The sequence below is a fragment of the Neodiprion lecontei genome, chromosome 3 (genome assembly GCF_021901455.1).
Source record: "Neodiprion lecontei isolate iyNeoLeco1 chromosome 3, iyNeoLeco1.1, whole genome shotgun sequence".
NCBI lineage: Eukaryota > Metazoa > Arthropoda > Insecta > Hymenoptera > Diprionidae > Neodiprion > Neodiprion lecontei.
Window position 1 is genome coordinate 28419588 of NC_060262.1, and position 23185 is coordinate 28442772.

General features: G+C 39.2%; 3 protein-coding genes across 4 annotated transcripts; all 3 read right to left on the reverse strand.

Annotated features, from left to right (window-relative positions):
• Positions 1–119: 119 nt before the first annotated feature.
• Positions 120–8272, reverse strand: LOC107222171 (esterase E4). Of its 2 annotated transcripts, XM_015661420.2 has the most exons (8): positions 8050–8272; positions 5519–5816; positions 3877–4012; positions 2351–2696; positions 1831–2193; positions 933–1093; positions 539–861; positions 120–451 (listed from the first exon to the last, which is right to left on the reverse strand). In XM_015661420.2, the coding sequence occupies exons 1-8, from the start codon at positions 8072–8074 to the stop codon at positions 283–285; spliced, it is 1821 nt and encodes a 606-aa protein (XP_015516906.2). In that variant the 5' UTR covers positions 8075–8272; the 3' UTR covers positions 120–282. The 2 variants fall into 2 exon arrangements, with proteins under 2 accessions (XP_015516906.2, XP_046591852.1); XM_046735896.1 differs by lacking the exons at positions 5519–5816; positions 8050–8272 and adding an exon at positions 5282–5411.
• Positions 8273–8547: 275 nt separating this feature from the next.
• Positions 8548–13167, reverse strand: LOC107222172 (esterase FE4-like). The gene is made up of 7 exons (XM_046735901.1): positions 12795–13167; positions 11808–11943; positions 10238–10583; positions 9665–10027; positions 9335–9495; positions 8941–9263; positions 8548–8841 (listed from the first exon to the last, which is right to left on the reverse strand). The coding sequence occupies exons 1-7, from the start codon at positions 13061–13063 to the stop codon at positions 8673–8675; spliced, it is 1767 nt and encodes a 588-aa protein (XP_046591857.1). The 5' UTR covers positions 13064–13167; the 3' UTR covers positions 8548–8672.
• A 2800-nt stretch (positions 13168–15967) lies between these two features.
• LOC124293736 (esterase E4-like) lies at positions 15968–23029 on the reverse strand. The gene is made up of 8 exons (XM_046735897.1): positions 22871–23029; positions 20203–20461; positions 19215–19350; positions 17643–17988; positions 17070–17432; positions 16740–16900; positions 16346–16668; positions 15968–16258 (listed from the first exon to the last, which is right to left on the reverse strand). Exons 1-8 carry the CDS (start codon positions 22893–22895, stop codon positions 16090–16092), a joined length of 1782 nt encoding a protein of 593 aa, XP_046591853.1. The 5' UTR covers positions 22896–23029; the 3' UTR covers positions 15968–16089.
• Between the last annotated feature and the right edge of the window lie 156 nt (positions 23030–23185).

Below are 23185 nucleotides of genomic sequence, written 5' to 3' on the forward strand. Positions count from 1 at the left end.
GTACCACAAATAAGCATCCGGGGGCATAGGTTGACAATTCATTGAAACAGATAAAATAACAACGAACGTTGTATGTACAACCTATGGGTGATGGATTAATGAAAAATTAACTACGAATATACATTATGTAATAGCATTACGATTATCAGATATTAGAAGTAAATTCTATACATGACATTCTTAGATAAGTATACCTTCAGTTTTCACAAGGTGTAAATTACAAGAAAATATTTTGAAGCAAGAAATGCGGATTCTGACTAGGAACTGTAGTTCAAACTAAATTCACTTTCTGCCAGCATAGAAATTTTCCCAAAACTGCATTCGCTCTTCGTGAAAACCACTTTTAACCTGAATTCCAGGATCGCTGTCATTACCGATCTGAAGATATTTTTCGTCTGATGAGAATGGTTCCCAAATCGCGTTGTCATTGAGAGCTGCAGTAGTCGGCAACCTGAGAATGTGTTGTATAGTCAAATATAGTCGATACACAAGCTGTTGTGACATGATGTCTTTTATCTATTCATAGCCTGATACTCACCCATTTGTAGCAAACGATGTCCATAGCTCCACCATAGTGTCGACCACTTTCAAATCAGTCTCAGTAAATTCAGAGCCTGGTGGCGCAAACATTTCCTTTGGTCCAGGAAGAAGGTAAATCAGCTCGTCTCCGTGCGCCGCGCCCCAATTCTCCGTGTTACCACCACTAAACTTATAGCTATAGCTGAAAGTGCCTCGGTAGTCAAAAGTGCAAAGGTATGCGGGACTCTTGTAAGCAGGGTTGTTTACATATTGCTTGACTTCTTTGTGAATAGGGTAGATGAACGTGCCATCGGTGATGATGCGAGTCACATTGAGCATTAGCTGAAAGTAACATCAATCACAACTTAATTGATGGACCTTGAACTTCTATCGTCAGTTGTTCCAGTTCTCACCAATTTTCTGTCTGCAGTTAGATCGTTCAAGTAGCGAGACTTTAGAGCAGCAGTTTGGGCATCGACATCGGCTGACCAAACGTCATATCTCAAGATGTTGATTAAGTGAGAGTCAACGTTGTCTAAAAATTGCTGGAACAGGTCTGGCCTATTAAAGTACACTGAAATAAAGCAAAAACACCAGTTTTAGAAAATTTCAATCGCTAAGAAGAAAATGTCTACTGATAAAAATTCTTGAAATATCCAGGGTCTTCTGTATAACCTGAGATCTGTGTGTGATTTAGACGTGAGGGCGGTTCTTATTCGTGGCTGGAAAGAATTTTTTATCATTCGCCCCCCAGATCGCCTCCAAATATTTCAAAAACAATGGCCTAATTGTTTCAGATTTTCATCTCAGCTCTAATCACTATCTGTCCATATGTGGGCAGATTTACCCCATTCAAAATACACGTGTTTCGGCCACCTTCTTTGTACACCTTCTCAATCTGACTTTTGGTCATTTTTAGTTTCTTTCAGTCACTTTTAAGTAGATTGAGAGGGTGTGCGGTTCGTCTAGATTACCTGGTATGGTGACGTGAATTTTTTGTCAGATAATAGCGTCAATGCCCATTAAAAACTCTCGATCATAAATTTTCTTTAACATTATTAATCTTACAATAAAACATTTACTGTGAATATGACCAAAACACGTGTATTTTAAATAGGGGAATCCACCCCTTCACAGGCAGGTGTTGAAGTTCGAACAAATATTTGAAAAAATTAGTGAATTGTTTTTGAATTGTTTGGAGCCGATTTGTGGGGTGAATGATAAAAATATCGTTCAAGACCTGAATAAGGATCGCCTTGAGAGACAACCATAGAAATTATTGTAACTTCACGTTGTTCCGCCCATACTTGCCTGCACTCATAACAATTCCTTCTTCCTCAGTTACAAGGGTCACCCACGGTAAATCATGCTTTTTTCCATTGGCAATGATATTCTCTGGTCTATCCGTAATCAATGCACCTTCTACTTTAGGTTCTACAACGGGAGCCCACGCAAGATATCCGGCCACTTTCATTTCTTTCAATATCACCTCTGTATCGTACAAGTATGATGCATTGAAAGTCCTCAGGCAATTAACAAGGGTGATGGACGTGTCGGTTGGACAACCAAGGTATTCGCCCAACTTAATTGCTCGTCTCGCGGCCGCTGAATATGGTTCAGGCGCATGAGGCGAGCTTCCCGGCGCACTGTGTGTCATGTATTGGTGGAAGAGCCCTGTAAAGAATGTGCGTCTATTCGTCAAGCCAAAATCCCACCTATTTAATGTCTATTTAGTGAAAACAAATAAACAAATTCAATGCCATTATGGATTTTTCTCACAATTAAAATACACCATAGGTATATTTTGATACAACCAAGCAACTCTACTCACCTTTGGTTAAAGGAGATACAGTTAAAAGGTGAACGCTAACGGAGCCTGAACTTCCACCGAAGATAGTCACTTTATTTGGATCACCACCGAAATACTTGATGTTTTGTTGGGTCCATCTCAAAGCTTCAACTATATCTTTGAGCAAATTATTTCCCGGCGATACTTCGTCGCCGGTACTCAAAAATCCGAGTATTCCGTAACGATAGCTAGGAACTACGAGAACCACGTCCTTATTAAGAAGAAATTGTGGACTCCATCGCTCAGGATGTCTCGTTCCAAACCTGAATTGTCCACCATAGATGAAGACCATCACTGGCAGTAACGTAGCATTTTGGCTACTAGAGAGCTATGCGGTAGAAATGGTAAAAAGGAATTATTTGCTTTTTCATTTGAGAATTCATTAATGTAAGTCGACCGTAGACCGTAATTCTGAATAATCACCGTGCACCCGTTTTATTCAATTATTCATGTTATGAATTAATATAAGAAATGATAGCAAAGCAAATAGGTGCACTAACAATAAACTATAAACTATGTATCATAAAGAGACAACACTTGTTTTTTGCACTTCATTCACTGATTTCTTCTATACGTCTATCGCAATGTTGCAGGCTGACAGCATAAACATGCATTTCTGAACCCACGTCCAAACTTGAGTATATTGCGCGCAAAAATGCTCTAGTCTGTACGCAGCCTAAGGAGTTAGGTACAGCGAGGAGATACCAAGATCGATGGACGAAAACTTCATGACTTCGATTTTTGGTAATGTTGCACAGCAGTCTGACTCATTGTAAGCAAAAAAAAATTGATATCAGAAGTTTGAGAGCGTGAGAGTATTTTCCGTTTAGATGTAAATTTTTAATTTTTCTAGCGATCACCGAACCAAAATGTTCATGAACAGATTCAAATGATTAAGGATCTGTTTAATTCTCGAGATCAACTTTCACGATGTAACCACAGAAATTTTTATCCAATAAGAAATACTAAAAATATGCCATATTTTATGTCCAGTTGTGTGAAAATTGGTATATTGCGTTGCAAGTGCGGAAAGTGGGCGATTTATATATTTTTATTTATGTAAGATATCACCCGCACATTTGACACACGCTATATTCTTCAGACACCAGTGAATGCAAGTTTGGTTTGTGAAGCAATGACGGTACCACTGACGTAAGAAAAGTCCATCAACTGCAGGGTAGAGTACGAATCAAAACAAAGCCGAATAATAAAACTAATTCTTCATTTCCCGAATAAGTTTGGCAGTACTCGAATCCTATGTAAAATTAACAGAGCTGTACTTGTTTACTCATCGATCAGACGATAGTGTAAACACTATGGTGTTCCAATACTGAAATCAAGTCAATTTCAATATGTTTGTACTTTCGATTGAAATTTTTTTAATCTCCTGGTACGGCTAGTACTCAACATAAAGAGTTTGAAATAAATTATATTTATTTATAAAATAAATAAATAAAACTACTGCTTTTTCAAGATATCCAAATATATTCAACACGACTGCATTATACCTGCGGCGTATAGACATTGAGATAGAGGCAGTCCTCATCCCCCATCATCTCGTATTCGCGTTGAATACATGCATTGCGAATATGGCCAGCATCCAGAGTTCCCTTCCAAGGACCCGCTGGTACAGCTTGTTTAAACCTGGATTGGAATGCAACTAGGGATTAATGTTTACTTATGTTTATAACGATTAAACTCTTAATGACAGGTGGTTTTCAGATCAACTTAAGGCTGGAGAATTCCGCTGATTGTTTGTCGTACATTCTGAATATATTATTCGCTCGGGTATATTCAATGGTGTATTTCAGTGCCAGGAATTGCGATCAATGCAGATCAAGTCAAAGAACATCCGTCGAGAGCTATTACTGGCTGAATCCATTTCAAATCATGCAGGTCAGCGGAGGTCATATTCCATAATTGCTCGTAACTGAAGTATGTTCTTCCTCGCTCAAAATAAGCTGATACGTATATTTTGTCATCAACCAAATAAATTTCCACGCCCGGTAACAACTTTTCAAGACTATAAGGTAAACATGGGTTTGTCTGACATTTAACGTAGAATTTCCAAAATGTGACCGCCAATTTCGGAATTTGGAGCTTTGCTAAAAATTCTTTGCTTGGGATACGTAAAAATCTCCCACTCTGTCAATTCAGATATCAAAATCTAAAAAATTTGCAAAATTGCCAAAAATATAGCGATTTGAAGAACAAAAAAGTTTTTTTTTTTTAAATTTAGTATGTTGCGTTAGGGAGTATACACTATATACCCTATGAACGGCAATATCGATTTATTATTATTTTTCGAGATATTGATTTTTATAATTATTTTCATTTGGCGGCCGTATTTACGTGATTAGATACGCTCTTGAGTAGTATTAGGAATAAGAAGGCCGCCTCCATTCAATATAATTCAATTCTTCATTACTCTGCAGATGCAAATTCCTTAAATTATTCGTTAAATATTATAAAAAACCCATATTTACCTTAAAATCTTAAAAAATCGTTATTACACGTGAAAAATTTATTTGGGTAATAATAAAATATACGTGTCCGCTTATTTTGGGCAAAGAAGAAACTTCAGTTACGAGTAATTATTGAATATGATCTCCGCTGGCCTGCATAATTTCAGATGGATTCAGCCTACTGTTGGTCTACCGCAATCCAAAAACAATTGAGATGTGTAAAACCAAAGTACCCAAACGTGGGCAGAACGATGGTTGAGCAGGTATGGATGCTTGATTTCTTATCTGGTAATACATTGTCTTAATAAGAGAAAAAATTCTTACCGATAAAAATTTATGCTATGGTAAGGTCACGAACAAAAATTAAGAACTGCCATATACGTCCTCCGATTATTTTTTTTTTTTTTTTAATGCATCGTATGAGCACGAATGAGGAAAAAATGCTCACCGCATTGAAAACTCGTGTTGATGCAAATTACTTGTACATATGTGTGTCCGTGGAATACATCATAAACCAAAACTCGACCAATCAATCGCATCATCATCATGAATACCAGTTTCAGTTTTCTACGTACACCGTATATTATCGTGTGTAAAAAGTATAAATGAGTTGTTCACTGCATACATATTAAACTCCGCCTGTACGGCTATAGATAACTTATCACTTCGAATTACTTCTACGAACCTAAGATCTCCAACCGGTGGCTCAGCAAACGGGATTCCCATAAAGGCAGAGAATCTTCTGCCAAGGTGTGTGCCCATATATATACCTCTGAGTCTTCCTTGAGGTATCGTCGTTTCCGGACGCGTCCAATCCTCGCAAGCGGGAATCACCCCATTTTTTGTTGGATTATTACCACAGTTCGTCAGACAAGTGCTGAGTAAAAGAGCCTCTAACAGGTAGGCGGTTGCATTATAACTGCACGAGAGCGAGGCTATCGTACCTACGGCCATGATTACTGTTTGCCACTGAGTGACGGTCGCTAAAGAGCCCAGCCTGAGTTATTTTATCTTGCGAGAAGAAAATATGTCTCGTCACGATTAAATACAATATAGTGTAGTAACAAGGCCTTGAACGAAATCCCCAATGTGATTCCAAGATACGCACACGAGAACCCACCTTTGTACAATTGGTCGAATCAAAATAGATAGTACCCGTCTTATTACGTTACTAAAACGATATAGACCCGTGCAAATTCGCGCCAGCAAAAATTTCAACACGTTGTCATTTCTCTTGGAATTACTTTTGAAAGTTTTTCCTGCGTATACACCACGCATTTATACATATGCTTATTTGCCTCCGAGTTGGCAAGTGAGCCACTTGAAATGTTTTACAATTCGCACTAGTGTACCGTTTGAGGGTTTAAATCTATGGTAAATGCAGATCTCTTAATTCATAATGTAGGCTATAATATCTCGGTACATGGAGATAATTGCTATTCAGAATAATTAAAATGTACAATACTGGAAGTTCAGAGATTCAAAGGTTGACAGTCACTGAATTACTGAAAGCGTGGGGCCAATCATTAGGATCGTATTATATGTGCCAGTGGTCATATTTCGAAATTTCAACTTTTCGAATCAGACCGCCAATTACCGATAGTTAATATTTATTAGAAATAATTTTTTCCAAAAGTAGCTACTTGTAAAATTACGGTAACTATATATGGGGCATTTTACGTGTAATCGATCTGACAGAAAACACTGACTCTCTCAGAACTGGTTAATGATTTATGAAATCTCCCTAAGTTGTCAAGAAAATGGGTAATTTACGATTAATTTTTACTGATCTACAAAATAGTCAGCTAATGAAGTAAACGTACGACAGACGATTGCTACATGTTCTGACACAACATAGTCATTGCGATTGGTGACTTAAAGCGGTTCAAGTGACCTCAACCGATATCAGTATCATGCAAACATTGGATTGCATAGTACCACTGATTCACGTAACGGGCTTGTGTTTGACTGAATTTAAACAACGAAAATATGTTGCATTGCTGACCCATATCACAGGTGAAGATTCTGACGTGTGAGTCTTGTACTAAACCCAGACCACTTGGAACGATCACTTGCATGGCTAGATCTTAATATTTTTCGAATATTTCATTATTCTTCTAAGCATTGCTATTTTTAAAACAAAGGAGGTGCCTAGCGATCCGAACGAGAGACTGTTCGATATATTCTCCCAAAAACGCGAAAGAATCAGTAACCAGAGTATCGAACATTGTAGTAGTTGACGGATATTTGGTAAGCAAAAAAATTCGTAGAACGGTGTTTTGACATGATTGAACAATATGAACTATTGTTTGAATACTTTTACGACTAAAATATTCAAAATATTAACATTGGAACGTCCGGGCGTGATTTCTGAAGAACTTCGATTTACTGAGATTTGGCATATTTCCGTGAGATTGGATACACATGGCGATTAATTCACCTGTTGGATTCACACCCTTTTTTTACGTTACACCGACACGGCCGTTGATGAATTGATAATTAGTATTTCTTATCACAGATCGAAAATGTGGGAAAACAGGTTTACGTACTACATGGATTACATTATAACGCTTCGTGATACGCAAACTACATTAATAAACATTTCTCTACAAGGTCGTCATGTTCTGCACTTCTATCTGCGGGGCGAAGAATTCAGTACATGACATTGGCACTGAATCTAATCTGAACAATTATCTACTAGTACAGTCGACACTTAGTCGAACAACCTTGAAATTGTGTTCACGCTCACGTGCTAATATTGAGATTTTGAATTATTTTCTTTAAATAGAAACGTACAAACAATAGTTTGCATCGTTGAATTATGCCGAAAACACTGTTTCTGAAGTGTTCTTCTTGTTTGCCAAAAACCCATCAAATCTTATAATTTTCGATATAACGGGTTACTGATATTATCACATATTTTGGAGATTATTTCCAACAATCTCTCGTCTAGATTTCTTGGTACCTTATTTATTTGAAACAAGTAGCAATTGTGAAAACAATGAAGAGATGTTCAAAACATATTTAGTTTTCGCGAAGTTGATCTTCGAGACACTTAGTATTTTTAAAAAAATCAGCAACCTTTTCGGTTCGTTATTTCACAGAGCTGATTTGAGGCGCGTCAGCCCCCCTTAACATTGCTCCCATTTTCCTTATGCCTGCACTTAGTAATTTGCTATGGTATTAATCGTGTCACCCAATGCTAACAGTACTCACCACCATCCGCGTAAGAGAACAGCATCGAGTGTTATACGTCAAATTTTCCGACTGACTCACCGTGCACTGCCGGCACTAACTGACGGAAATCCGCTTGGCATCAGTCTTCCAGATTTTCGACAGAGAGCGCGCTGTAAATTTGACTAATCGTTTCATTATTTTAATATTCTAAGTACGTTTAAGCTTATTTGAGATCAAATTCAAAAATTTAACGAACATGTATTACTGACATGGTAATACTTTTTTCCGGACACAAATTCCAAAACTTTTTATAAAATCGTTGCTCACTATAATTGAAAACGATCGAACCATACTTTCAATGCCACAAATAGACATCCCAGGGCACAGGTTGATATTACTCAATGGAACACTGACAATGATACCGAACGTTATATATACGACATGGGGGTGATGGATCAATAAAAAATCTACTGTGAATACGCATTACGTGATAATATTATCGTTCTCACGTATTCAAACTAAATTCTGTACATTGCGTTCTAAGATAGGCATCAGACATTTATTCCCACATCTCCTTCACTTTCCTCGACGGGCAAGTCACAACAAACTATTTTGAAACAAAGAATACGAATTCTGTTAAGGAACCGCAGTTCAAACTAAATCTACTTTTTAGCAGCAAAGAAAGTTTCCCAAAACTGCATTCGCTCTTCGTGAAAACCACTTTTAAGCTGAATTCCAGGATCGCTGCCATTACCGATCTGAAGATATTTTTCGTCTGATGAAAATGGTTCCCAAATCGCGTTGTCATTGAGAGCTGCAGTAGTCGGCAACCTGAGAATGTGTTGTATAGTCAAATATAGTTGATACACTACGTGACGTGACTACGGTTGTGACGTGGTGTCTTTTATCAAGTCGTGGCCTGATACTCACCCATTGGTAGCAAACGATGTCCATAGTTCCACCACAGCGTCGATCACTTTCATGTCAGCCTCATTGTACTCAGAGCCCGGTGGCCCAAACGTTTCCCGTGGTCCAGGAATGAGGTAAAGCAGCTCGTCTCCGTGCGCCGCGCCCCAATTCTCCGTGTTACCATTACTGAGCGGATAGCTATGGCTGAAAGTGCCTCGGTAGTCAAAAGTGCAAAGGTATGCGGGACTCTTGTAAGCAGAGTTGTTCGCACGTTGTTTGACCTCGTTGTAATTAAAGTAGGTAAACTCGTAATCGGTTATGATGTCAGTCAAATTGTGTAGTAGCTGAAAGCAACATCAATCGCAACTTAACTGATGGATTTTGAACTTTGATCGTCAGTTGTTCCAGTTCTCACCAATTTTCTGTCTGCAGTTAGATCGTTCAAGTAACGAGACTTCAGTGCAGCAGTTTGGGCATCGACATCGGCTGACCAAACGTCGTGTCTCAAGACGCTGATTAGGTGAGAGTCAATGTTGTCTAAAACTTGCTGGAACAAGTCCGGCCTATCATAGTATACTGAAATGAAGAACAAGTGCAAGTTTCAGAAAAATTATTCACCAAGAAAAAATGACTACCGATAAAGTTTCTTCAAATATGCAGAGCCTGGTATGTTACCTGACATCTCTGTGCGATATAGACACCTATAGGAATATTCGTTACTTCACGTTGATCCACCCATACTTGCCTGCAGTTACAACAATTCCTTCTTCCTTAGTTACAAGGGCCACCCACGGCAAATCATGCTGTTCTCCATTGGCAATGATATTCGCTGGAGTATCCGTGAAAAGTGCACCTTCTACGTCAGGTTCGACTACAGGATACCAAACAGTAGGCCTGGCCGTCCTTACATCCCTCAACAGCACGTCTGTTTCGTACAAATATGACCCATTGAAAGTCCTGAGACAGTTAACAAGGGTGGTTGACGTGTTGGTTGGACAACCAAGGTATTCGCCCAACTTCGTGGCACGCGTGGCGGCCACCGAATACGGTTCAGGAACAGGAGGATAGAGTTGCGGTGTACTGTGTGTCATGAATTGGTGAAAGAGTCCTGAAAAAAGTGTACTGTTATTCGTCAAGTTGAAATGCCGAGTATTTAATATCTATTTAGTGAAAACTAATTCAATGCCATTATTGAAATCTCTTACAATTAAAAGTATCAGCTTCGCTGTAGTAACAATAACTCGGGCACATTCACCACCGGAAGATGATCATCGAATACCATAGGTATATTTCAATTCAAGTAAGCAACTCTGCTCACCTTTCGTTAAAGGAGATAGGGTTAAAAGGCGAACGCAGGCGGCGCCTGAACTTCCACCGAAGATAGTCACTTTATTTGGATCACCACCGAAATACTTGATGTTTCGTTGGGTCCATCTCAAAGCTTCAGCTATATCTTTAAGTAAATTATTCCCCGGCGATACTTCGTCGCCGGTACTCAAAAATCCGAGTATTCCGAAACGATGGTTAGGAACTACGAGAACCACGTCCTTATTAAGAAGAAATCCTGGACTCCATCGGTCAGGAGTGCTCCTTCCAAACTTGAATTGTCCACCATAGACGAAGACCATCACTGGCAGTAACGTAGCGTTTTGGCTACGTGGGAGCTTTGCGATAGAAATGGTAAAAAAGTAATTACTCGCTTTTTCATTTTAGAATTCATTAATGTAATCCGACCGTAGACCGTGATTCTGAATAATCACCGTGCACCCGTCTCATTCAATTCTTCATATTATGAATTAAGAAATGATAGCAAAGTAAATAGGTGCACCAAGAATGAAGTAGAAACTATGTATTATGCCGAGAGAACATTTGTTTTTTGGATTTCATCTACTGACTTCTGCTATACGTCTATCGCAATGTTGCAGGCTGACAGCATAAACATGCATTTCTGGACCCACGTCCAAACTTGAGTATATTGCACGCAAAAGTGCTCTAGTCTGTACGCAGCCTAAGGAGCTGGGAACAGCGAGGAGAAACCAAGATCGATGGACGAAAACTGCATGACTTCGATTATTGGTAATGTTCTACAACAGTTTTATTCATTACGTGCAAAAAAGCAGATGATATCAGAGATTCGAACTGCGTAGAAAATTTTTCAATGAGATCTAAATTTTCAGTTTCTCTAGCGTTGTCCGAACCAAAATATTTCGAGTACGATAAAGAACTGTAGGTATGGTTGAACAAATTCAAACGATTGAGGATCTGTTTATTTCTCGAAATCAACCTTCACGATGTAATCAGAGAAATTTCTTATTCAATCTAAAGCACTAAAAATATGCTGTATTTCGTACCCATCTGTGTGACAATTAGTATATTGCGTTGCTAGTGCGGAAAGTGGGCGATCTCTAATGAATAAGCGTGCGCTGTAATCACACGAATCAGATATCGCCACTGATGTAAATGAAATTGCCCATCCGCGCGTCCGACACACGCTATAATCTTCAAACATCTGTGAGCGAAAGTTAGATTTCTGAAGCAATGGAGATGCCACTGACATAAAACAAGTCTACCAACAAATGGGTGGTGTACGAATCAAAACAAAGCTGAACAGTAAAATCGATTCTACATTGCCTCAATTTGATTGGCAGTATTGAAATCGTATGTAAAATGAACAGTTAAACTTGTGTGCTGTTGGATCAGACGATAGCCTGAACTGGTGTTTCACTACTGAAAACAGATGAATCTCAAAATGTTTGTACTTTCAATTGAAAATCCTCAAATCTCTTGATACGACTAGTACAGTTCTCGAGATAAAAATTTGAAACGATGATGGTGAAACTATAACTTCTTCCACGTATCAAAATATAGTCAACACGATTGCGATATACCTGCGGCGTATAGACATTGAGATAGAGGCAGTCCTCATCCCCTATAAGCTTTTTCTCGTTCTGAATACATGCGTTAGGCATGCGGCTGGCATCTAGAGTCCCGTTCCAAGGACCCGGCGGTACGGCTTGTTTAAACCTGGATTGGAATAATGGAAGAAATTAATGTTTCCGTATTTTTGGGACGATTAAACTCCCAATGATAGGTGATTCTTCGGCCAGCATGTGGCTAGATGATTCCGCCAATTCTTCATCGTAGATTTTGAACATGTTATTCTGTCGAGTACATTCAATTATGTATTTTAGTGTTACGAGTTGTGATCAATGCAGATCGATCCAAAGAAAATCCGTCGAGAGCTGATATTACCGATGGTTTAGCGGACTCTTGAAGCAATCGAGATGTGTGAAAGCAAAGTACGTAAATCTGGGCAAAACAATGTGGTTTCAGTACGTATCTACGGATCCTAGATTGTTTATTTGGTTGGTCGATATCTTCTTACTGAGAAAAAAAATCTTATCAATAAAGTGAGGTCTTTTTACCCTAGCGAGCTCATACCATGCATTTTGAACAGCAAAAAAATGCACGGTATGAGCTCGGGAGGGTGAGAAGTCCTTACTGCATTATCAACTCGTGTTGATGTATATTAACTGCTTGTATCTTTGGATGATATGAACCAAACTTTGCCCAATCAATTACATTATTATCACAAGTACCGGTATCAGTTTACTATGGATACCGTATATTACTACTGTAAGTAACAGCGTGGTTCCTAACGTGCCAGACTTCGGAAGGGGAGGACTTGATTTCGAATTCCCAGCTTGTCGGTGAGGTCCTGAGCGATAGCTCGCAGAAATTGTAACGCAGCTAACGTCGTTCAGGCTCCGAATCGGCGAGTCGAGGTTTGAACTCAGTCCGGGTGTCCGGGCAACGTTTTCTGTACCACCTATGCAGCAATAGATGACTTGTAACTCTGAATTACTCCTACAAACCTGAGATCTCCAATCGGTGGCTCGGCAAACGGAACTCCAATGAAGGCAGAGAATTTTCTGCCAATGTGTGTGACCATATTTATACCTCTGAGTCTTCCTTGAGGTATCGTCGTTTCCGGACGCATCCAATCCTCGCCAGCAGGAATGTCCCCATTTTTAATTGGAATAACACCAAAGATTGTCAGGAAAGCGATTAGCAAAAGAGCCACCAGCACACACGCGGCTGCTATACAACAGCACGAGCGCGAGCCAATTTTACATACAAACATGATCACTTGCTGTCACTAAGTGATGCTCGCCAAAGAGACCAGCCTGAGTTATTTTATCTTGCGAGAAGAAAAGATGTCTTTTCATAATTAGAGACAACGTAGTTTGGTAACAACGCATTGAGTTTCATTCGCAAACTAATCTCAATTTATAATGCGGACGGGAAATAAATCCTCGTTGTCAAGTCGTCCAATAAAATTAAGTGTATATACAAATTATATAATTTATGTTTTGTTATGAGGTAGTTTGGTGAGATTGGATTCACATGTGAGATAACAGAATAATAAAGCCGAGCAGCGCCGGTTCGAAGGCCGTTTTTGATGCGTGTAAAGTAATAAAAAGCCGCCCTCATGTAAGTGCACACATAGAACAATCAAATATTTGAATCCCGTAATTCATCACTCAAGTTAGGTATATGATAATCAAAGGTACAAATGATTGCTAAAAACAAGAGGATTTCACATTAACACGAACAGAATATGTAATTCTGGCGATGTCATAATCATGTGAACCTTCTCGCTTTCGAAACTGCGACGTCCTGAATTACTCCGTCAAGATCTGGTTCATTAGCAACATCGTTTTCAATCGACATACTGTACAGTCCGTCTAATTGTCCTTGACTCATTGGTGGCAAAGACTGTTCGATTAGACGTCAAAATTCAAAACACACAGTACCAAAAAGGGCGGGAACTCTGTATTCAGTGTTTCCAAGCAAAATTAAAGCTGCTACTATCAAAATTACATAGTTAAATTGTGATTGATCCCTTCGTGCTCACAGTGGTGTTCTGCGTAATAAATCTTACGCATAATTGGATTACTTCTTACATTGTTTTTTTGGTAGAAATTATTATGCAGTTCGAACATCTTATTACGTAGTCTTGTTTGCGCTGTGAGTTTTGATTAGCAACAGATAATTCATTAGAACGATTGATAGTGTGTGAGCAGAATTACTTCATGATTAGTTTGTACTGACGAACAAAATAGTCGGATGATGAAGTACACGTACGAGAAACGATAGCTTTATGTTCTGACACAATAGAGTCATCGCGATTGGTGGATCAAAGCCGTTCGAGTGACTTCGATCAATTTCCGGATCATGTGTACATCGGATTGCATAGTACTGCTAATCCACGTAACGGGGTTGTGTTTGAGTGAATTAAAGCAACGAAAATGTGTTGCACCGCTGACCCATGCTACGGGTTCGGTGTCTGACGCTTGAGTCTTCCACTAAACACAGTACCCAGGCTACTTGAAACGATCACTTGCATGGCTAGATCTTAACATTTTTCGAATATTTCATTATTCTTCTAAGCATTGCTATTTTTGCAATAAAGGAGGTACCTAGGAATCTGAACGAGAGACTGTTCGATATATTTTCCCAAAAACGCGAAAGAATCAGAAACCAGAGTATTGAAAATTGTAGTAGTTGATGGATATTTGGTAAGCAAAAAAATTCGAGAAACGGTGTTTTGTCATGATTTAACAATATGAACTATTGTTTGAATACTTTTACCACAAAAATATCCAAAATATTAACATTGGAACGTCCGGGCGTGATTTCTGAAGAACTTCGATTTACTGGGATTTGGCATATTTCCGTGAGATTGGATACACATGGCGATTAATTCACCTGTTGGATTCATACCCTTTTTTACGTTATACCAACGCGGCCGTTGATGAATTGATACTTGGTACTTCGTCTCATAGATTGAAAATGTAAGAAAACAGATTTACGTACTACACAGATTACAGTATAACGCTTCGTGATACGCAAACTACATAAATAAACATTTCCCGGCAAGATCGTCATGTTCTGTACTTCTATCTGCGGGGCAAAGAATTCAGTACATGACATTGGCACTGAATATAATCTGAACAATTATCTACTAGTACAGCCGACACTTAGTCGAACAAACTTGAAATTGTGTTCACGCTCACGTGCTAATATTGAGATTATGAATTATTTTCTTTAAATAGAAACGTACAAACAATAGTTTGCATCGTTGAATTATGCCGAAAACACTGTTTCTGAAGTGTTCTTCTTGTTTGCCAAAAACCCATCAAATCTTATAATTTTCTATGTAACGGGTTACTGATATTATCACATATTTTGGAGATTATTTCCAACAATCTCTCGTCCAGATTTCTTGGTACCTTATTTATTTGAAACAAGTCTCAATTGTGAAAACAATGAAGACATGTTCCAAAAATATTGAGCTTTCGCGAAGTTGATCTTCGAAACACGTAGTAATTTTAAAAAAATCAGCAACCTTTTCGGTTCGTTATTTCACAGAGCTGATTTGAGGCGCGTCAGCCCCCCTTAACATTGCTCCCATTTTCCTTATGCCTGCACTTAGTGATTTGCTATGGTATTAATCGTGTCACCCAATGCTAACAGTACTCACCACCATCCACGTAAGAGAACAGCATCGAGTGTTATACGTCAAATTTTCCGACTGACTCACCGTGCACTGCCGGCACTAACTGACGGAAATCCGCTTGGCATCAGTCTTCCAGATTTTCGACAGAGAGCGCGCTGTAAATTTGACTAATCGTTTCATTATTTCAATATTCTAAGTACGTTTAAGCTTATTTCAAATCAAATTCACAAATTTAACATACCCGGATTACTGACATGGTAATACTTTTTTTCGTACACAAATTCCGAAACTTTTTATAAAATCGTTGCCCACTATGATTAAAAACGATCGAGCCAGATGTTCAATGCCGCAAATGAATATCCAAGGGCACAGGTGGATATTACTTGATGGAGCACTGACAATGATACCGAACGTTGTATGTACGACATGTGGGTGATGGATCAATGAAAAATCAAGTGCGAATACGCATTATGTGATAATATCATCATTATCAGGCATTCAAACTAAATTCTGTAAATTGCGTTCTAAGATAGGCATCAAACATTTATTCCTACATCTCCTTCACTTTCCCCGACGGGTAAGTCACAACAAACTATTGCGAAACAAAGAATACAAATTCTGATGAGGGACCGCAGTTAAAACTAAATCTACTTTCTAGCAGCGAAGAAATTTTCCCAATACTTCATTCGCTCTTCGTGAAAACCACTTTTAACCTGAATTCCAGGATCGCTGTCATTACCGATCTGAAGATATTTTTCGTTTGATGAAAATGGTTCCCAAATCGCGTTATCATTGAGAGCTGCAGTAGTCGGCAACCTGAGAATGTGTTGTATAGTCAAATATAGTCAATACACAAGCGGTTGTGACGTGATGTCTTTTATCAAGTCGTAGCCTGATACTCACCCATTGGTAGCAAACGATGTCCATAGCTCCACCATAGTGTCGACCACTTTCATATCAGTCTCAGAATATTCAGAGCCTGGTGGCGCAAACAATTTCTTTGGTCCAGGAAGGAGGTAAATCAGCTCGTCTCCGTGCGCCGCGCCCCAATTCTCCGTGTTGCGATTACTGAACAGATAGCTATAACTGAAAGTGCCTCGGTAGTCAAAAGTGCAAAGGTATGCGGGACTTTTGTAAGCGGAGTTGTTCGCACGTTGTTTGACCTCGTTGTAATTAAAGTAGGTAAACTCGTAATCGGTCATGATGTCAGTCAAATTGTGTAGTAGCTGAAAGCAACATCAATCGCAACTTAACTGATGGAATTTGAACTTTGATCGTCAGTTGTTCCAGTTCTCACCAATTTTCTGTCTGCAGTTAGATCGTTCAAGTAACGAGACTTCAGAGCAGCAGTTTGGGCATCGACATCGGCTGACCAAATGTCGTGTCTCAAGACGCTGATTAGGTGAGAGTCAATGTTGTCTAAAACTTGCTGGAACAAGTCCGGCCTATCATAGTACACTGAAATGAAGAACAAGTGCAAGTTTCAAAAAAATTATTCACCAAGAAAAAATGACTACCGATAAAGTTTCTTCAAATATGCAGAGCCTGGTATGTTACCTGACATCTCTGTGCGATATAGACACCTATAGGAATATTCGTTACTTCACGTTGATCCACCCATACTTGCCTGCAGTTGTAACAATTCCTTCTTCCTTAGTTAAAAGGGCCACCCACGGCAAATCATGCTGTTCTCCATTGGCAATGATATTCGCTGGAGTATCCGTAAAAAGTGCACCTTCTACGTCAGGTTCGACTACAGGATACCAAACAGTAGGCCTGGCCGTCCTTGCATCCCTCAACAGCACGTCTGTATCGTACAAGTATGACCCATTGAAAGTCCTCAGACAGTTAACAAGGGTGGTTGACGTGTTGGTTGGACAACCAAGGTATTCGCCCAACTTCGTGGCACGCGTGGCGGCCACCGAATACGGTTCAGGAACAGGAGGATAGAGTTGCGGTGTACTGTGTGTCATGAATTGGTGAAAGAGTCCTGAAAACAGTGTGCTGTTATTCGTCAAGTTGAAATGCCGAGTTTTTAATATCTATTTAGTGAAAACTAATTCAATGCCATTATTGAACTCTCTTACAATCAAAAGTATCAGTTTCGCTGTAGTAACAATAACTCGGGCACATTCACCACCGGAAGATGATCATCGAATACCATAGGTATATTTCAATTCAAGTAAGCAACTCTGCTCACCTTTTGTTAAAGGAGATAAGGTTAAAAGGCGAACGCAGGCGGCGCCTGAACTTCCACCGAAGAGCGTTACTTTATTTGGATCACCACCGAAATACTTGATGTTTCGTTGGGTCCATCTCAAAGCTTCAGCTATATCTTTAAGTAAATTATTTCCCGGCGATACTTCGTCGCCGGTACTCAAAAATCCGAGTATTCCGAAACGATGGTTAGGAACTACGAGAACCACGTCCTTATTAAGAAGAAATTCTGGACTCCATCGGTCAGGAGTGCTCGTTCCATGCCTGAATTGTCCACCATAGACGAAGACCATCACTGGCAGTAACGTAGCATTTTGGCTACGTGGGAGCTTTGCGATAGAAATGGTAAAAAAGTAATTACTCGCTTTTTCATTTTAGAATTCATTAATGTAATCCGACCGTAGACCGTGATTCTGAATAATCACCGTGCACCAGTCTCATTCAATTTTTCATGTTATGAATTAAGAAACGATAGCAAAGTAAATAGGTGCACCAAGAATGAAGTAGAAACTATGTATCATAAAGAGACAACACTTGTTTTTTGCACTTCATCTACTGACTTCTTCTATACGTCTATCGCAATGTTGCAGGCTGACAGCATAAACATGCATATCTGAACCCACGTCCGAACTTGAGTGTGTTGCGCGCAAAAATGCTATAGTCAGTACGCAGCCTAAGAAGCTAGGAACAGCGAGGAGAAACCAAGATCGATGGACAAAAACTTCTTGACTTCGATTTTTGGTAATGTTTTACGACAGTTTGACTCATTGTGTGCAGAAAAGAAGATGATATCGGAGGATTGAACTCCGTAAAAAATTTCCAAATGAGATCTAAAGTTTCAGTTTCTCTAGCGTTGTCCGAACCAAAATATTTGAGGTACGATGAAGAGCTGGAGGTATGGTTGAACAAATTCAAATGATTGAGGATCTGTTTATTACTCGAAATCAACCTTCACGATGTAATCACACAGATTCCTTATCCAATCTGAAGCACTAAAAATATGCTGTATTTTGTACCTAGCTGTGTGACAATTAGTATATGGCGTTGCTAGTGCGGAAAGTGGGCGATTTCTAATGAATTAGCGTGCGCTGTAATCACACGAATCAGATATCACCACTGATGTAAATGAAATTGCCCATCCGCGCGTCCGACACACGCTATAATCTTCAAACATCTGTGAGCGAAAGTTAGATTTCTGAAGCAATGAAGGTGCCACTGACATTAAACAAGTCTACCAACAAATGGGTGGTGTACGAATCAAAACAAAGCTGAACAGTAAAATCAATTCTACATTGCCTCAATATGTTTGACAGTACTCGAATCCTATGTAAAATAAACAGAGCTAAACTTGTTTGCTGTTGGATCAGACGATACCTAGACTGGTGTTTCACTACTGAAAACAGATGAATCTCAAAATGTTTGTGCTTTCAATTGAAAATCCTTGAATCTCTTAGTACGACTAGTACATTTCTCGGGATAAGAAATTTGAAACGATGGTGATAAAACTGTAACTTCCTCAAGCTATCAAAATATATTCAATACGATTGCGATGTACCTGCGGCGTATAGACATTGAGATAGAGGCAGTCCTCATCCCCTATGAGCTTTGTATCGTTCTGAATACATGCGTTAGGCATGCGGCTGGCATCTAGAGTCCCGTTCCAAGGACCCGCCGGTACGGCTTGTTTAAACCTGGATTGGAATAATGGGAGAAATTAATGTTTCCGTATTTTTGTAACGATTAAACTCCCAATGATAGGTGATTTTTCGGCCAGCATGAGGCTAGATGATTCCGCCAATTCTTCGCCGTAGATTTTGAACATGTTATTCTGTCGAGTACATTCAATTATGTATATCAGTGCCACGAGTTGTGATCAATGCAGATCGACCCAAAGAAAATCCGTCGAGAGCTGATATTACCGATGGTTTAGCGGACTCTCAAAGCAATCGAGATGTGTTGAAGCAAAGTACGTGAATCTGGTCAAAACAATGTGGTTTCAGTACGTATATACGGATCCTTGATGGTTTATTTGGTCGGTCAATGTCTTCTTACTAAGATAAAAAAATCTTATGAATAAAGTGAGGACTTTTCACCCTCCCGAGCTCATACCATGCATTTTGAACAAGAAAAAAATACACGGTATGAGCTCAGGAGGGCTAGAAATCCTCACTGCATTATCAACTCGTGTTGATGTATATTAACTGCTTGTATCTTTCGATGATATGAACCAAAGTTTGCCCAATCAATTACATTATCATTATAAGTACCGGTATCAGTTTACTATTCATACCGTATATTACTACTGTAAGTAATAGCGCAGTTCCTAACGTGCCAGACTTCGGAAGGGCAGGACTTGAGTTCAAATTCCCAGCTTGTCGGTGAGGTTCTCAGCGATAGCTCGCAGAAATTGTAACGCAGCTAACGTCGTTCAGGCTCCGAATCGGCGAGTCGAGGTTTGAACTCAGTCCAGGTGTCCGGGCAACGTTTTCTGCACCGCCTATGCAGCGATAGGTGACTTGTAACTCTGAATTACTCCTACAAACCTGAGATCTCCAATCGGTGGCTCGGCAAACGGAACTCCAATGAAGGCAGAGAATCTCCTGCCAAGGTGTGTGGCCATATTTATACCTCTGAGTCTCCCTTGAGGTATCGTCGTTTCCGGACGCATCCAATCCTCGCCAGCGGGAATGTCCCCATTTTTAATTGGAATAACACCAAAGATTGTCAGGAAAGCGATTAGTAAAAGAGCCACCAACAGACACGCGGCTGCTATACAACAGCACGATCGCGAGCCAATCTTACCTACAAACATGATTACTGTCTGTCACTAAGTGATGCTCGCCAAAGAGACCAGCCTGAGTTATTTTATCTTGCGAGAAGAAAAGATGTCTTTTCATAATTAGGGACAATGTGGTTTGGTAACAACGCCTTGAATTTAATTCGCAACCTAATCTCAATTTATAATACGGACGGGAAATCCTCCTTGTCAAGCGGTCCAATAAAATTAAGTGTATATACAAATTTTATAATGTATGTTTTGTTATTAGGTAGTTTGATGAGATTGGATTTACATGTGAGATAACAGAATAATAAAGCCGAGCAGTGCCGGTTCGAAGGAAATTTTTCATGCGTGTAAAGTAATACAAAGCCGCGCCCATATAAGTGCACACATAGAAAAATCAAATATTTAAATCCCGTATTTATTCACTTAAGTTATATGATAATCAAAGGTACAAATGATTGCTAAAAACAAGAGGATTTCACATTAACACGAACAGAATATGTAATTCTGGCGATGTCATAATCATGTGAACCTTCTCGCTTTCGAAACTGCGACGTCCTGAATTACTCCGTCAAGATCTAGTTCATTAGCAACATCGTTTTCAATCGACATACTGTACAGTCCGTCCAATCGTCCTTGACTCATTGGTGGCAAATACTGTTCGATTAGACGTAAAAATTTAAAACACACAGTACCAAAAAGGGCGGGAACTCTCTATTCAGCGTTTCCAATTATAATCAAAGCTGCTCCTATCGAAACTACATAGTTAAATTGTGCTTCATCCCCTTATGCTCACAGTTGTGTTCTGCGTAATAAATATTACTCATAATTGGATGACTTCTCACATAGTTTCTTTTATAGAAATTATTATGCCGTTTGAACATCTTATTACGTAGTCTTGTTTGCGCTGTGAGTTTTGATTAGAAACAGATAAATCATTAGAACGATTGATAGTGTGTGAGCAGAATTATTTCTTGATTTGTTTGTACTGACGAACAAAATAGTCGGATGATGAAGTACACGTACGAGAAACGATAGCTTTATGCTCTGACACAACAGAGTCATTACGATTGGTGGATCAAAACCATTCAAGTGACCTCGATCAATTTCAGCATCATATAAACATCGGATTGCATAGTACTGCTAATCCACGTAACGGGGTTGTGTTTGAGTGAATTGAAGCAACGAAAATATGTTGCACGGCTGACCCATGCTACGGGTTCGGTGTCTGACGCTTGAGTCTTTCACTAAACACAGTACCCAGGCTACTTGAAACGATCACTTGCATGGCTGGATCTTAAGATTTTTCGAATATTTCATTATTCTTCTAAGCATTGTTATTTTTGAAATGAAGGAGGTGCCTAGGAATCCGACCGAGAGACTGTTCGATATATTCTCCCAAAAACGCGAAAGAATCAGAAACCAGAGTATCGAAAATTGTAGGAATTGATGGATATTCGGTAAGGAAAACAATTCCAAGAACGGTGTTTTGACATGATTTAAAAATATGAACTATTGTTTGAATACTTTTACCACAAAAATATCCAAAATATTAACATTGGAACGTCCGGGCGTGATTTCTGAAGAACTTCGATTTACTGGGATTTGGCATATTTTCGTGAAATTGGATACACATGGCGATTAATTCACCTGTTGGACTCACACCCTTTTTTTTACGTTGTACCAACGCGGCCGTTGATGAATTGATACTTGGTACTTCTTCTCATAGATCGAAAATGTGAGAAAACAGATTTACGTACTACGTAGATTACAGTATAACGCTTCGTGATACGCAAACTACATAAATAAACATTTCCCTGCAAGGTCGTCATGTTCTGCACTTCTATCTGCGGGGTGGAGAATTCAGTACATGACAAGGGCACTGAATCTAATGAAAACAACTATCTACTAGTACAGCCGACACTCAGTCGAGCAACTTCTAAAATGTGATCACGCTCACGTCTCTTAATATTGAGGTTTTGAATTATTTTTTTTCAATAAAAACGTACAAACAATAGTTTACATCGTTAAATTATGCCCAAAACACTGTTTCTCGAGTGTTCTTCTTGTTCGCCAAAAACCCATCAAATCTTATAATTTTCGATACAACGGGTTACTGATATTATCACATATTTTGGAGACTATTTCCAAGAATCTCTCGTCTAGATTTCTTGGTACCTTATTTATTTGAAACAAGTCTCAATTGTGAAAACAATGAAGACATGTTCCAAAAATATTGAGCTTTCGCGAAGTTGATCTTCGAAACACGTAGTAATTTTAAAAAAATCAGCAACCTTTTCGGTTCGTTATTTCACAGAGCTGATTTGAGGCGCGTCAGCCCCCCTTAACATTGCTCCCATTTTCCTTATGCCTGCACTTAGTGATTTGCTATGGTATTAATCGTGTCACCCAATGCTAACAGTACTCACCACCATCCACGTAAGAGAACAGCATCGAGTGTTATACGTCAAATTTTCCGACTGACTCACCGTGCACTGCCGGCACTAACTGACGGAAATCCGCTTGGCATCAGTCTTCCAGATTTTCGACAGAGAGCGCGCTGTAAATTTGACTAATCGTTTCATTATTTTAATATTCTAAGTACGTTTAAGCTTATTTCAGATCAAATTCAAAAATTTAACAAACATGTATTACTGACATGGTAATACTTTTTTCCGGACACAAATTCCAAAACTTTTTATAAAATCGTTGCTCACTATAATTGAAAACGATCGAACCATACT